This window comes from Haliotis cracherodii, unplaced genomic scaffold, assembly GCF_022045235.1.
Source record: "Haliotis cracherodii isolate W230 unplaced genomic scaffold, xgHalCrac1.p SCAF_10, whole genome shotgun sequence".
NCBI classification, from domain to species: Eukaryota; Metazoa; Mollusca; class Gastropoda; order Lepetellida; family Haliotidae; genus Haliotis; species Haliotis cracherodii.
The window spans coordinates 8,831,603-8,848,129 of NW_027266265.1; the positions used below are offsets into that span (position 1 = coordinate 8,831,603).

At 41.7% G+C, this 16,527-nt stretch overlaps 2 protein-coding genes across 3 annotated transcripts in view; one reads left to right on the top strand and one right to left on the bottom strand.

Moving 5' to 3' along the window:
• Positions 1–1,751: 1,751 nt before the first annotated feature.
• Positions 1,752–16,527, bottom strand: part of LOC139447455 (ubinuclein-2-like) — a 39,446-nt gene continuing 24,670 nt past the window's right edge. The window contains exon 2 of the mRNA XM_071228820.1: positions 1,752–3,021. Coding sequence (XP_071084921.1) covers positions 1,752–3,021 — 1,270 coding nt within the window. The remainder of the gene's footprint in view (positions 3,022–16,527) is intronic.
• LOC139454042 (atrial natriuretic peptide receptor 2-like) overlaps positions 6,838–16,527 on the top strand; it is a 45,609-nt gene continuing 35,919 nt past the window's right edge. The window contains exon 1 of one of the 2 annotated variants that reach the window (XM_071235528.1): positions 6,838–6,895. The gene's annotated coding sequence lies outside the window, so the exon portion shown is untranslated. Of the gene's footprint in view, positions 6,896–15,831; positions 15,880–16,527 lie in introns of those variants that run through there. The other variant, XM_071235529.1, reaches the window with a different exon arrangement.

Consider the following 16,527-nt stretch of genomic DNA (forward strand, 5'->3'; position numbering starts at 1 on the left):
GCTCAATCTCCGACAGATAGATCAATTACATGCTCAATCTCCGACTGATAGATCTATTACCTGGTTATTCTCCGACAGATAGATCTATTACCTACTCAATCTCCGACAAATAGATCTATTACCTGCTCAATCTCCGACAGATAGATCTATTACCTGCTCAATCTCCGACAGATAGATCTATTACATGCTCAATCTCCGACAGATAGATCTATTACATGCTCAATCTCCGACAGATAGATCTATTACCTGCTCAATCTCCGACAGATAGATCTATTACCTGCTCAATCTCCGACAGATAGATCTATTACATGCTCAATCTCCGACAGATATATCTATTACCTGCTTAATCTCCGACAGATGGATCTATTACCTGCTCAATCTCCGACAGTTAGATCTATTACCTGCTCAATCTCCGACAGATAGATCTATTACCTGCTCAATCTCCGACAGATAGATCCATTACCTGCTTATTCTCCGAAAGATATATCTATCCCCTAATCTTTATCCGACAGACAGATCTCTCACCTAGTCGATCTCTCACAGATAGATCTCTTATAGGGTCGTTTTCCGACACATAAATCTCAAACAGGTCGTTCTCCGACAGATAGACCTAACACTGGGTCGTTCTTCGACAGATACACCTAAATACTGGGTCGCTCTCGGGCAGATAAATATCTTAAAGGGTCGTTCTCCGACAGATATATCTCTTACCTCCTTATTCTCCGATTGATACGGTCAAATATCGCATTCACAAGGTTTCCAATCTTTAACCTACGTATTTCGAAAACGTTGTAATGGTATTTGGCGTTTACTCTGCGCCTATAACCTTCCATTTAAAGAGACAAGGGTGAAGTAATAAAAAAACCCAGCGAATGTTGTCATGCACTTTCTACCAATGTCGGCGAAACAGTCATGTAGCACAGCAACGACCACACTGATGTCCAAGACGTCGTGTCAAATTCCGGCAAATATTGACCCATGGATCCTTGGAAGCAGAAAATGGTGAACGATGTGAACGATGGTGAACCCAAAACCACACCTTCCCAACAAACGTTCACATAATGGTAATCAATTCCCGATAGATAAAATACATGTATAAATATATATTGTCCGTATAAAATCGATACGCTGCGTAATAAGATATAAATCATAGAATATCTCTTACTGATGTCCGAACGACGAGCCAGTGAGAAACGGGAGTGTGTTTAGATAGACGAGATGGAAAACATATAAGCATACTGTTTTCGTAGGGATATCTATTACCTGAAAGGAGTCCCTTGCTGTTTGGATGTGCGAGCGCGACAGCTGAAGCTTGTAATCTATTGCTTGTTAATTGCATCGTGATCACGTGAATTGCAATAGAGTGCTATCAACAGGCCAGCATGAGTGATGTTACCGATTACAGATTATATCATCTGTCATTATATGCTGCTCTTGGTTCTGTTGTACGTCTTCGAGCTCGACGAGGGTGTCCTGTCCCTTAAGGTCTTTGATATTACGTTTCTGATTATACAACTAACCCCCTTATTTAGACCCATAAGTGAACAAAAATGGTGATGGTAGTGATAATATGGATTATCGCTTTGTTTGTCTATATTCCGGTCGACAATTCCATTTTCACCAAGCTCATTTAAAGATAATAATTGATATTCTGCATAAGGGAGTAATTCACATTTGTTTAATTAGAAATATGCGTGTTTCATGAATGCAATGCGGTTTGTTTAACTGTTAAAATATTAAAAAGAACACGACTAATTTTGTTTGAACTTAGGGCTGTTAAATGAATCCATTGTCATGGCTGTGGTTGCGTCTTCGATGGTGAGAGAGTGGAGTTTGAAGCGGGCGAGAGTTGGGTCCTCGATGGTGGGAGAGAGGAGTTTGGAGCGGGAGCGAGTTGGGTTCTCGATGGTGGGAGAGTGAAGTTTGGAGCGGGGGAGAGTTGAGTTCTCGATGTTGGGAGAGTGGAGTTTGGAGCGGGGGAGAGTTGAGTCCTCGATGTTGGGAGAGTGGAGTTTGGAGCGGGCGAGAGTTGGGTCCTCGATGGTGTGAGAGTTGAGTTTGGAGCGGGAGAGAGTTTGGTTCTCGATGGTGGGAGAGTGGAGTTTGGAGCAGGAGAGAGTTGGGTTCTCGATGGTGGGAGAGTGGAGTTTGGAGCGGGCGAGAGGTGGGTTCTCGATGGTGGGAGAGTTGAGTTTGGAGCAGGAGAGAGTTGGGTCCTCGATAGTGGGAGAGTGGAGTTTGTAGCGGGCGAGAGTTGGGTCCTCGATGGTGTGAGAGTGGAGTTTGGAGCAGGAGAGAGTTGGGTCCTCGATGGTGTGAGAGTGGAGTTTGGAGCAGGAGAGAGTTGGGTCTTCGATGGTGTGAGAGTGGAGTTTGTAGCGGGCGAGAGTTGGGTTCTCGATGGTGGGAGAGTGGAGTTTGTAGCGGGCGAGAGTTGGGTCCTCGATGGTGGGAGAGTGGAGTTTGGAGCAGGAGAGAGTTGGGTCCTCGATGGTGGGAGAGTGGAGTTTGTAGCGGGCGAGAGTTGGGTTCTCGATGGTGGGAGAGTGTAGTTTGGAGCAGGAGAGAGTTGGGTCTTCGATGGTGTGAGAGTGGAGTTTGGAGCAGGAGAGAGTTGGGTTCTCGATGGTGTGAGAGTGGAGTTTGGAGCAGGAGAGAGTTGGATTCTCGGTGGTGGGAGAGCGGAGTTTGGAGCAGGAGAGAGTTGGGTCCTCGATGGTGTGAGAGTGGAGTTTGGAGCAGGAGAGAGTTGGGTCCTCGGTGGTGGGAGAGTGGAGTTTGGAGCACGAGAGAGTTGGGTCCTCGATGTTGTGAGAGTGGAGTTTGGCGCGGAGGAGAGTTGGGTTCTCGATGGTGTGAGAGTGGAGTTTGGAGCAGGAGAGAGTGTGGTTCTCGATGGTGGGAGAGTGGAGTTTGGAGCGGGCGACAGTCTGTTCTCGATGATGGGAGAGTGGAGTTTGGAGCGGGGGAGTGTAGGGTCCTCGATGGTGGGAGAGTGGAGTTTGAAGCGTTTGGTATTTCCTGGATATTCTCACAATTTTCACGTCGTTTGTCTGTACCTTTTCTCTCGAAACCAATTGTCATATCTCTCCAACTTTTGAAAGATATTGTTCGGCCATTGCGTTCGTCTGCGTTGCTGAGCTACATCTAGGGGGAACTTACTAAACACTTCCCTCTCAAAAATAACGTAGTTCAAGTTGCGAGCCCACGTTCGAAACTCCCGAAATGACGTCATGTTAGAACAATGTTTTATCGTTATATACACTACGCTTCTTTCTTCATTGTTCTTTGCGATTTATCGCGTAGGTATCTTATATGGCGATAAACCATTTGGGAAAGTTTCTGATCACACCGTAGTTGTAGCGATATTACGCCAGAATTAAGTAACTAGTTTTGAGATATGTACATGTAGGTGGAGAGGTTCCTTGCCCAATTCCCCATAAACCATATAATTTGGAGTCAATGCTCTTAATCCTGTGGCAATTTTATGAAATTTTACAGATGCACGGTCAATAATTTGTAGATTTTTGTATCCCCGTATTTCTGATCCATTTTCCAAGTCATGTAGCACCATAGAATCAAAAGCCGAGATTAGGCAATCAAGAGGTAAATTAATATTATTGTTTCTTGGCATCAGAGACAATCTATATAATTGCGTGTATCAACGTTCGATTTAAGTGGTGCTAGGGATCGTTATGACAGGGTAGAAGGATCGTTAGGTTGGTGTTACGTACATCTCGGAGCTGCAGACATGAAGATGAACACATTGGTCAGGAAATGACTTGTCAATCGTGAAAATCGATGGTGTGATATCCAATTCAAGCATACATGGCCCACAACTCCCACTTAGACTGACGTTTGCAATTCTTCTTGGCCCAATTGCATGTTCAAGTATGCAGAGGTCTCTGACCTTAATTTAATTAATGTCATTTGATGTGCAGTTTTCTCCGTTCAATGTTCGTTAAAGTTGTCATAGCGACTGATTTATGACTACCATTGTCTGCAGTACATTTGACTCCAAAGGCAAATTACCCTGTAGCCATGTCTCCATAACTTAATTGTCATTACGTTTTAGGCTCTAATCCCCGTTGTTAATCCTCACCAACATTTCATTGTATATTGACTGACAGCCAAACTGGGCTACTTTATCACTTCCCGTTAATTACTTTTATTTATAGTAGGACATTTATTGTCTTGATTGTTCATCCCCTGAGTTGTGTCGGTACGTCACCCCCGGAAGTCCCATGTCCAGAGCAACGTCATTGTATTTCCATTGTTGTTCAGTACTATATATGTGCTACCATTACACAGTTACTAGGGTGTTAGTCAGGCTTGGTATTCCGAGTGCTGGCATAGGGACGACCTCGAGCAGGATGTGCCGTTCGTAGGAAACGCCCTGAGGTGAGCTGGAGCTCCGCTCACCTATAGTACGCCTGAGCTGGAAGGTCCGCTCATTGCTGTGTTTGTGTTGTCAGAACAGGTATTCCGCTCATTGTGCAATTGTTGTTTATTGTTTACATGTTGTGCATAAAGTGTTCCGCGACAGTGATGTCGAATTTGTTCTTATTCCCCCAAGAGCTAATTCCCCGTCAACATGCGCGTTGACAAAGTCACTGCGTCGTTAAGCTTAATTTGACGTGTCAGGTCAACAACACGAGTCCTGCAAATGAAAAGCGAAACATAATGCAGGTCTTTACCACTTTAATAAAACCCACGAACACGGGTAGGGTGCTTAAAGCAAGAACCATTACCAGGGCTGATCTGGGATTCGAACCCACGATCATCGATATTTGGCACTCCGAAGGGACGCAACTCTCTATAGCATGTTTGAGAGCAATAGACGACAGGCCTAACTAGTGTCTCCCTGTATGGAAGGAAGGATAAAGTATTGTTGCGTTAATGTTTTCATAAACCGAAATAGGCCATCCCCACGAACGAATTACGGTTTCCTGAATGGACTCATAATAGAATGGACGGTGCTTGATTTGAATGCTTTTTGAATGTGCTTGAATGATGTCACCGACTTCCTACTGTCGTCATCAGTTGTTTTAATGACTTTTTAAGAATATTAGCTGACTCTATCCCGTGTCGTTAATATTATATATAAGGAATACAAATTGCACCGTGCCTAATATTGAAATTGCAAGTCTCATGAGTATACATGGATAGATCGTGACACGTTAGTGCAAATATCGTATTCCAATCATTGAAAGGGCATGTAAATATGACTTATTTACACTTTAGTCTTGTTTATCGTTTTCAAAAGCTGAAACGAATATACAGTGGAAGCGGTGCCATAAAAACCGAGGCTTCATACATATAGTCTTGTTGAAGGAAATGGCCTCCTAAATTATACGCTTGATCTCACAAACCCGACCCTCCGTTTGCACCCCAGCAAGCGAGCCTTCTACCCTTGGACATTCTCCTATCCACAATTAAACAATGATCGTTTGTGCACTGTACTTTCCTTGGTATGACTTGGGTTAAAGGAGTAAAATATATTCCTCTTTCTGTTAATAAGGAAAATGTGACAAAGGACATTTAATTCACAAATTAATTCACTATTTGGTGACAAAACGATCTGCGAAACATGCTTTTTCCGAGGAAGAGGTAAATTAAATGTTTACGAAAACCTAATGATTGAAATACCAGTAACGAGAAATTTCGAATCAAAATTATGCTTCCAAAGTGGCACCATCAGGCTTGGATACAAGTCAACCCCAATGGAAGCATGCATCACACATGATTGCAAAGCGAGGGTTTAGTTGATATCTTTTATGTGTTCTTATGATTTAATATATCACTGCTGATAATGTAGAAACACCGATGTGAAAATTGTTTTCATACTAAACGAGAGAATATCATATTTTTTCCGATAATGAGATCATGTGTTGACTGAAGATGCGTCATTAAGACATAACAGCCATTGGCTTGACTCTAGTAATAGGTTCCCAAGTACTTAATGTACCTTGATGTCGTGATACATTAAACCTTGTTAAGTTATTTATGTGGCTATTAAAGCCCAAGAAACACAATGAAACTCTCTTCATTTATATATTATAAATCTTAATTTCCTCATGAGGTTTCTGAACAGCTGGCCGAAGGCTCTTCGTTAAAAAGATAGTGATTGAGTGATTGAGTGAGTGAGTGTGGCTTTGCGCCGCTTTTAGCAATATTCCAGCAATATCGCGGCGGGGGACACCAGAAATGGGCTTCACACATTGTACCCATGTCGGGAATCGAACCCGGGTCTTCGGCGTGACGAGCGAACGCTTTAACCACTAGGCTATCCGACCGCCCCTCGTTCAAAAGATAGAACACGGACAGGTCGGTTCGGAGTCAGTATTCTGTGTCTGAGTCGGGTATTCATGTTAAACTGCGACATGGTATCTCAGGGGGCTTGCACTATAAAACCGGCATTTTGTCCGACAAGTACAAGCAGACATACACATACACACACGCGCGCGCACGCACACACACACACACACACACACACACACACACACACGCCCACATTAACTTGATTCTTTGACTGAAGCAAATTTGCAATAACACGTGATGAGATAGAAAGCACATTATTAATACATGGTTTGTAGAACTAACAAATCGAGACATTACAAACGACCGTTCTAGTGCACAGGGAATTAATAAAGCACTGTGAATGAGTTGTAATATGCGGGTCACGTTCATAAGAGACACGCTAAAGAATATTCTATATCACTACATACCTGATTGGTGATTGGACAGAAAAGTACAAACACTTCAGGTCGGGATATCGATCTCCAACAGCCGTTGACAGTTAGCAGGTTACTGTTAGATAGAACTGAACAGTTATCATAACGGGAAGCCCACGCCAACACTGGATAATACGTGCAGCGCTTAACCGACGGCACTGGTAAGTTCGCCAGCTTTTCACGTTACCGTTAATCTGTTCTCTCGTCATACGGTAACATTGACGGAGGCAAGCATTAGACTGATCATTGGACTCAATCTGATCAGACTTTTATGTGTGTTCAGAATTCAATTTATATTGATGTGAACATTTTGGAAAACAATCCGGGGATTATTTCACATCGTTTTCTTTGTTTTGTAGATATACAGATGACATTGTTATTTTGGTGGGAGGTGGACTGGGTATTTCAAACAACAGCTCCATCCGCTATATCTTACAACTTGTCAGGTTCAATAGAACATGCTCTTTCGGCGAAGATTTTATAGAGAGGCATACGACTCTTTCTCGAAAGTGTTTTTATCAGGGTTACAACATTAGAGACCTCGTTGAGCTTTCAAAGATTACTTTGGTAAACATTTAAAATTTGACGCAGCAGTGACCAAAAATATACCTGATTTGATTTTGGACCATATGGTCCCGTGTGTTTTTTTCAGGTGAACAACGACTTTGAATTGACAAGTGAAAATATATACGGAATGTCCTTTAGTAGAAATTTCTTATGATTATGGAAACTTAGTGTTTTGTCGCTTTTATTTACAAGGTTTTGGGTGTTAATGATTATCATGAAGCTTTTGCGAATGACGGACAAGCCTTACTCCATACAACTGTTCCCAAAGTCACGGGATTGTCTGGTCCAGACTCGATTATTTACAGACCGCTGTCATATAGCTAGAATACTGCTGTGTACGGCGTTAAACAACAAACAAGTGAACAAAGGTTTGATATAAAACACGGTTTGCATGTTGTTACATAAATTATTACAATCTCTCGAACCTTGCACAGTAAACCACGGTTTTAACGAACCCGAAGGGACCACTAATTTTAGTTCGGAATAAGCATAATTATATACGACATTTATGCAACAAACGGTCGGGACTGAAAAATGAGTTCGTTATAACCGTAGTTTACTGTATTTTGAGTCGACTACATAGCATAGTATGTGTCAAGACACACGAATGCAATGAGAGGTCATCATAATATCAACCACTGGTTTGTCTCATTTGGTGACTGCCGCGTTCCCTGAAGTACAACTGTACTAACGCCAGTATATTTGGTGTTCTGAAATAACTCTCAAATGAAGTGAAATCTCTGTCTTATCTTTTTTTAGTTTGACATATGTATTCGCATTCGTTTGATCCTGTTCATTGAGGTAAGGAGAAGTGTCCTCGCGTGATAATGTAATTCATAGGTCTTACAACGGCTCATCTTCGGCGCGGTCGGCATTGTTGGACGCCTGACCGATTCTGAACAAAAGGTCTACAACTTTACATTGGTGTTGATTAATATTTTACCAATGACGTCACTGCGTCGCCATTGACCTGACAGAGGAAAACAATACAATCACTTTTACAACCTTTAACTCGGATTAATCATCCCTGATCTCCTGGACTTACGTTAATCAACCGTGTTGAAATACATCCCCATATGGCTGAATCTACAAAATGGAAATCGAACCCGGGTCTTTAGCGTGACGACGGAACGCTTTAACCACTAGGCTACCCCACCGCCCCTCCCGTGGGTAGAAGATTAGAAGTCTATTTTTATTTTAGTGTCACGCGTTAAACAGCATAAGAATTACAAAATAATTTGGATGGGTATGTACAATGGATGGGGGATGTGACCAATGAGACACTGAAGTATTTCAGTAAGCGGATAACATACAGATAAAAAGGAAAGAGGCGAAGGCCTCGCTCCACAAACCGATCTTACAACTAAGACTCCTACGTAGAGTTACGGCAGTCGTTGCGCTAAGATCCCTTTGTCAACGCGCTTGCTTACGTACTGCGGTAAATAATGAAAACTCCCATCATCGCTCGGCTTATTCAACGGCATTGCGTGTAGAGATGATAGTTCACTGAGAAGAGCTTATGCACACGTGATGACCCTAGCAACCATGTTGCTAGACCAACTTCACATGGCCGACGGATCTTGCAACAAAATAACACAAATTACGTCATAGGGTATTTTGGTATTTTGACTTGATTGTTAACTTTGTGGTGGAGATGCCTGGTCGTAGCACGACAGTCCTATTAAAGTCTATGAGTGACGATAACCTTAGTGCTGCGATAGATTTGTGGAACGGACTCCTGAAGTCTAAAGGTAGGGCATTGAATGGTATTAAATTAATACGTGTAAACTTTTGCCGTGTTTGAAGTATGATTCCGTTAAACTCCATAGCATCATGCTGTAGATCGCGTAGATGTCTGCGACTCACAAACGACACTGAATTTTGTTAAAAAATATAAGCGGAAAGTAATGAATGAAATTCTTTGTTTGTTTATTTATTTATTGTTTAGTGCCGCACTCAGCAAAATTACAGCTATATGACGGCAGTCTGTAAATCATCGAGTCTGGACAAAAACAAAACAGTGATTGACATCATGAGCATCGATCAACGCAAATCCACGCTTTCGCTCGACAGATACCAGAACTAATCAATCGTTTCATAAAATTGGTATTACACGGAGCTAGTTTAGTATTCTTTATTTTTCTTACACACCTGTGGGTGAGAAAACCTTTTAAGAGAACTGGTATCAAACATATGCGTGAGATCGAATTCCAGGCCAGTGATTGGCTACTCTATGGTGATGACCGGAGGTCAGATGATGACGGACTACTTTTCTGATTGCAAGTCATTGATAAGTTGCTCGTGCTTCAGTCGAATGTTCACCTACGTCTGTGTTGAACCACAGGACCGTGTAATTATTATTGATAATAATAAACAAACTCGTCCTCTTCTGCGAGTTTGTTCGTTATTATTATCCAGTTACGCTATCTGTTGTTATGTCAATTTTAACGTTTTTTTCATAATTTAGTATGAACCCCTTGAATGCCACAACGACACATATGTCCCTCCTCTTCAACCCTCACTTCGAAATCGAATAAAATTCAACATACATCACACAAACTAATACACATCACAGTTCTAAATTCCCCCTTCTGTCTATCATTTACTGTAATTTTAGGCAAAGCAATATTAATTAAAATGACTTCTGAAAACTAGGTACATCGTAAATCTCACCAAATCACAATTCACGGCGTTATTTACTGAATGTTTTGAAACCTAAATATCGGATATTTACTTGAATAATTAAAGTATAAAAAAATGCATTTTAGTGATCACGGGTATCAAATCACTATTGATAATTCTGAAACGTCGCTGATAAGCCCAGAGCCCTTTTGGAATGTTTTGGCAAATACGCATTCACGAACGCCAAAGTGTACGTTCCGCCATATTGGATTATATTTACAATGATGTGGTGTATTCAACAGAAACCGTAAAAGTTTCCGTCCTGTGTGACGCCATGACTGACGCTAAATCACGCACAACGACGACGGTAGTTATCTGCATTTCTGACTAATTCTCTTTGTTGCATTGAAAAGCATGGTAAACAAATAACAGTACACAGATTGTCAGAAGTTTCCGATTACTTATGTATATACGATCCCTCAAGTAACGAAAATCCTCCGCTGGAAATCCCGCGTACTGTTGTCAGTGAACACGCCATTTTGTAAAAGTCGGTCACCGGTAGTGATGTCATACGGAAGTAAACATTGTTGTACATATTTGGTAATTTCTTTAAAGTGTAAACTTTTAACTCGGCATTCAGCGTGTTCTTTCTTTTCATCTAGTTTGCATTATCATCATCGCCTTGATAATCCTCAGATATGGCGGAAACCTTTTTGTGTAGGGTCACATTATTTATAAGTAGTAAGCAGTACATAGGATGACGTCACTTATGACAGTGGTGTTATGTATTAATGCGCTACTGCGATCATCAGAATAGACAAAATGCATTGATTCGATGCTAAAAAGGTGCGATTTTAGGGTGTGTAAGAAACAGATTACTACACTCGTGCCTGTCAGATACCATTGATCTTACAACTCGTTGCTACAAAGCGTATCTAACTCGCTTTCGCTCGTTAGATACTTTTTGAAACAACTCTTAAGATCAATGGTATCTGACAGAGACTCGTGTAGTAATCTCTATATCTCACACGGAGCAAATGCACCGATATCACACGTTTGTCCAAGTAATTCTTTCTGGATCGGACAACCAGTGGTTGATGGCATGAGCACACTATCGTAACGGTCTTTTCAGGACATTTGATGTCCAGTATCCCTGTTTCCAAAAGGATCTTCATTCGTTAGAACAATTAGTTTTCCATTTATACAAACTATGTTAATATTATAAACGTTTAATTGTTTGAGAAAAAAACAATATTTATGTTGACCCATTTTTGCAATGTGTTTCGTACCAGCGTGTTTCACATTAACAAGAGAATATGTTACTGAAATTCATTATTCTTGAGTGATGCGTTTAAAAATAAAGCGCAGCTGTTACCGAGGATATTGCTGACAATTTTTAGTAGTTATAAAAACTAACTTTACATATCGCTTCCGTTCTTTTTCCAAGTGTAGTTTGATGCAGTGTTAATCGGCATAACCTACATATACGCATGATAAAAGGAAAATCTGATTTAATACAAATAATAATAATAATAATAATAATAATAATAATGATAATAATAATACTCCGTAAATTTCACAAACAAAATTTAAAAGGGAAATGTAGATTATGCAATGAATTTAATGAGACTGTCCAACACATTGTCAATGGATGTCCACCTCTGTCACAAACTTTATCCTTTTTACCGTCTTCGCCATGTTTGTGTTTTTTTGCTCATTCACGATACGACCAAGAATATGTAGAGGGCGTCATGGGTATAATTAAAAAGAATCCTTGGAATAGGCTCGTATACATGTACAGCCTCAGACGTACTGAGGCAAACAAATTTGACCTCCATTTTATGAATCCAATGAAATAATTTATATCATCGAATTCTCTGCCCTTTTGACACTAATGTGATTGAAAAGATTCAGGAAAAACATGGCAAATATGCAGACCTCACTTACGAAATGCCAAGCTTGCATCCCAAGTACAAAGTTGTTAAGACTACCCATCGTTCTCGGTGTCTTAGGTTTGGTAATCTAATCTGTTGGCTGACATTGGGAGAAGTCCCATTCGCTGTCTGGGGTCGGACCCTGGGCCGATGTTGAACTTAACCACATAGCCTGGGTTAAAACAGTACTGTATTTTGATATCCTAGTTTAGTTTCTGGTGGTGACTGCAGCCTATCTTCAAAATACACTGCCGGGCAAAGTTTCTTGTTTTTTTAATTTTTACCCACCATCAAACATGGGGGTATACTTTCTTTTGCCCGGCACTTTACATGGCTGTGCAGGAACGTCCCGGAAGTGTTTTCCGGGAGACTAGGCCATGAATAATGACAGTACAGGTACCAGCTGTTACTGCATACATATTCACGCTTCTAGTTATGTGGCAGCACACCTGCGTAATGAAAAAACTGCATAAAAGGGAACCTCAGTATTCCGGTCCAGTCTCTGTGTGTTCTGACAATCTTCAGAGAAATTAGGTAAGGTGTGTGTGTGTGTGTGTGTGTGTGTGTGTGTGTGTGTGTGTGTGTTTGTGTGCCTGCTTGTACTAGTCGGGACTGATGCAGATTTATAGTGCTAGCCCACTGAGATACCATGCCAGGTTTAACATGAATACACCACGCAGACACAGTATACTGACTCCGAGACTTGCCCTTGTTTTAGCCCCTTAAAGCCGAGCCCCAGGCATATTTAAAGGGGCATTCACACGTTACAACTTGTTGTACCGTGTAAATGCCCCTTTAGCCTCTTTAGTATGACGAAACAAGGGGATCGAACTACAGACAAATAAGAATTCAATATCTTGAGGGTGGGGTTGTTCAAAACGGAACTTTGTCGGTAACTGTTTCAACAGTAGCTGTAGTTCCAACCAGTCCATGTAAACATCACCATTCATTTCCTTATCACCAGTTTTCGTTTTTGCCTCGAAAACCAGCTCACATCCATCAAAAAGCCCCAGAGCACGGTTTCATGATTACCTTCACCTGATGGTACGTACCATGGTGCAGTTCTGCCCGTCTGGCGGTAGCCACATGTTGTCAGTGGAATGATTCTTATTCACCCCGGTTTCATCGAGGTAAATTACCAGGAAGCCTTGACTGCGATAGTTACGAATGGTATGGAGATAATGTGACCTCATAGACAGGATGAAATATTTTCCCTTGAAACCCACTCGGTCATCGCAACGTGCAGTGCATCGAAATCCTATCTCGTAAAGGGCAATAATTAATGTAGTCCGGGAAACATTAATTATGTCTTTAATAGTGCTAGCCCCCTTGAGATACCATGCCGCAGTTTAACATGAATACCCCACTCAGACACATCGAAATCCTATCTCGTGAAGGGCAATAATTAATGTAGTCCGGGAAACATTAATTATGTCTTTAATAGTGCTAGCCCCCTTGGGATACCATGCCGCAGTTTAACATGAATACCCCACTCAGACACAGCATACTGACAGAACCGACCAGTTCTTGTTTGGCCGCCTTTAATCCAGCGCCAGGCAGGCGCGACGTGCATGTACGTGTGTGTGGCTGCTTGTACTAGTCCGGGCTGATGCCGATTTATAGTGCTAGCCCACTGAGATACCATGCCGCAGTTTAACATGAATACCCCACTCAGACACAGTATACTGACTCCGAGCCGACCAGTCCTTGTTTTAGCCCCTTAATGCCGAGCGCCAGACAGGGTAACAACAAGTACCATCTTTTTACGTCTTGTCGGGAAAGGACAAATTCAAGAAGAGCTGGGTTGTCACTGATAACGAATGTCTTGTACCAACATATTATTCATTTAAACCTTCACAACAAAGCCACTATCGATTGTAACTATATCAATAATGCAGTAGATATGTACAGGTGGGCTTTATCAATACGGCATTATTGTGATATATATGAACAATTTTATATGAACAGTAAATTTGACAACATGAAACACGAACATCCTGGACGCGATATATCCTCAAAATACCTAATGAGTATACAATATTACACCGGCACTCGGCTGTTACTATCTTGTGCATATGGAACTATGCATTATCGTTGCTTAAGGGAGGTTAGCGACATATGGCGCCATACACAGTGTATCATATGGTTGACTTGACAACAATTCATTATCATAAAATGTAATTAACCCTTTAACTGACGACATGAAAACACACTTCAGTTAGTTACGGAAGGGTGAGCGTTGGCAGGAACATTTCAGCTTTGTCACGGCGTTCTGTAAAAATCAAGGTCCACGCCATTGGGGCATGGTGACACTCAATCAATCACAGGGTTTGACAACCCTGCTTAGTGGATTTTAAGCGACATATGGCAATGACAACCTGTTCTGTCCCGTATTCTTCCCCTTTATTCAAGTGTTATATTGTAATGTAGTACCTATACAGTATGGGGGCGGTCGGGTAGCTTAGTGGTTAAAGCGTTCGCTCGTCACGCCGAAGACCCGGATTCGATTCCCGACATGGGTACAATGTTTGAAGCCCATTTCTGGTGTCCCCCGCCGTGTTATTTGCTGGAATATTGCTTAAAGCGGCGTAAAACCATACTCACTCACTACATAGTATGTCCCTGATAATTTGTTTCGTTTGTTTTGTTGTTTAAGGCCGCGCTCAGCAATAGTCCAGCTATATGACGGCGGTCTGTAAATAATCGAGTCCGGACCGGATAATCCGGTGATAAACATCATAAGTCTCGATCCACGCAATGATACGATGACATGCATCTATCAAGTCAGCGAGCCTGACCACCCGATCCAGTTAGTCGCCTCTTACGACATGCATGGCATGCTGAAGACCTATTCCCTACCCTGTTCTTCACGGGGCCTAATATCTTGTAGACATATAATATACACAAAGAAAAAAGTTAAGCACACCCTAATATATTTCATTATTGTTTGGTCCCAATATTTGTAACAGTTACGGGAAAAGTTATGTTTTCTCGAGATGATGTAATTAGTCATGAGTGACGAAAGCTCACGTGCAATGCATGGTATGCCCGTGCAGCATGCTGCCCTCGAGTATCTCTAAAAGCAGTATATCCAAACGTTAAAATTGCTTACTTAAGCTTGGTTTTAAACAGTTATTCCATGACATTGTGTGACCATGGCACGAAGGCGATTATCAAACGTCATAAGATGGCAAATAATCGACATGCATAACGCAGGATAACTGGTCGGAATTTGGGGAATCGTCACACTGTCGTAAGCCGTTTAGACGAGAAACATGCTCAGGCCAATGATGTATAGGACCGTCCCAGATCCGGCAGACCTCCTGTGACGACACATCGCGAAGACAGGGACCTTCTTGGTCTCATTCGCCGAGAACTCTTTTTAACAAGTACTCGTCTGAAACAGCTGTGGCAAAATAGCCGTCGAAATAATATGAATGGATGACTGAAATTAAATCAGTGATGACACCAGGTGTTCGCGAATAGGGTAAGCATGTCCTGCACTGTTGGTAGCATGCGCCTCACAAAATTAGCTTGAAAAGGTAAGGGGTTTTATGTTGCCTTGGCAACCAATCCTGGTCGCAAGAAGCAACTCATTGGAGTGGGCAGTCAGGCTCGCTGACTTGGTTGATGCATGTCATCGTATCCCTGTTGCGTGGATCGATGGTCATCATGTCAATCAATGGATTGTCTGGTCCAGACTCGATGATTAACAGACCACCGTCATATTGATGAAACATTGCTAAGTGCGGCGTAAAACAACAAACAAACAAAACAAACAACGTCACCCCTGGGGCCAATGTACCTGGATTGTTTTGAAGGTGGCCTCATCCTAGTGGTATTATTCTATGCAGCAGACAGTCAGTCAACAGATGTTTGCAGAATAATCAATAAATTCTTCCAACCTATGCTGACGTTCCTCCACGCATGACGCCATATGTGCAATTTTATAACCAAACTTAGGACGGCGTCTGGAACGAATTATATACGAATGATGTTTCATGGATACCTGTTCGCACATCGTGAGTAGAATTAGTTACTGCGCTAGATATTCCTTAAGAGCAATAGGCGACACGACAACGAATTACCTGCTCGCTGCAGTTGTATCTTTGATGTGGGAAAGGTGTTTCAGAATTGACGCATACCTGTTCATATTGTTTGTGTCTAGTTAGTCTTTGAAACCTTCTCACTGTGAAGATTATATATGCTATGAAAGGCGTATTGTCCCTCATTTGCGCTTAAGTATTCTCAAACGTGTCTCTTCCCCTTTAACAGGAAAGGTGAATGGGGATAGAAGTGGGTAGGGCGTGGCCTGGCGTGTGTAATTCTTTTGGTGATGCAACGTTGCTATCAGGATAAGATTGCTTGCTGGAGACCCAATCCACCGGCTAATTCACAGTGATTCGAGATTCATGAAGGAATTATGTTTGAAGGAGATATTTGGATTTGAGATTTCCGCATTATTTTTTTTTAATGGTTAGGGCTCAATTATTATTACCAACGTAAACAGGTTCTTCATCTTTTTATTGAATAAATATATAGAAGTGTATTCTTAGGGTACTTTAACTTGTTCTGCAAGGAATGGACTTATTTGTTTCTACAACGCGAGCTCATATGTAATATATTTTAATAAAACAGGTGCTTGGTTATTGTTTTAGAAAATATCCCGG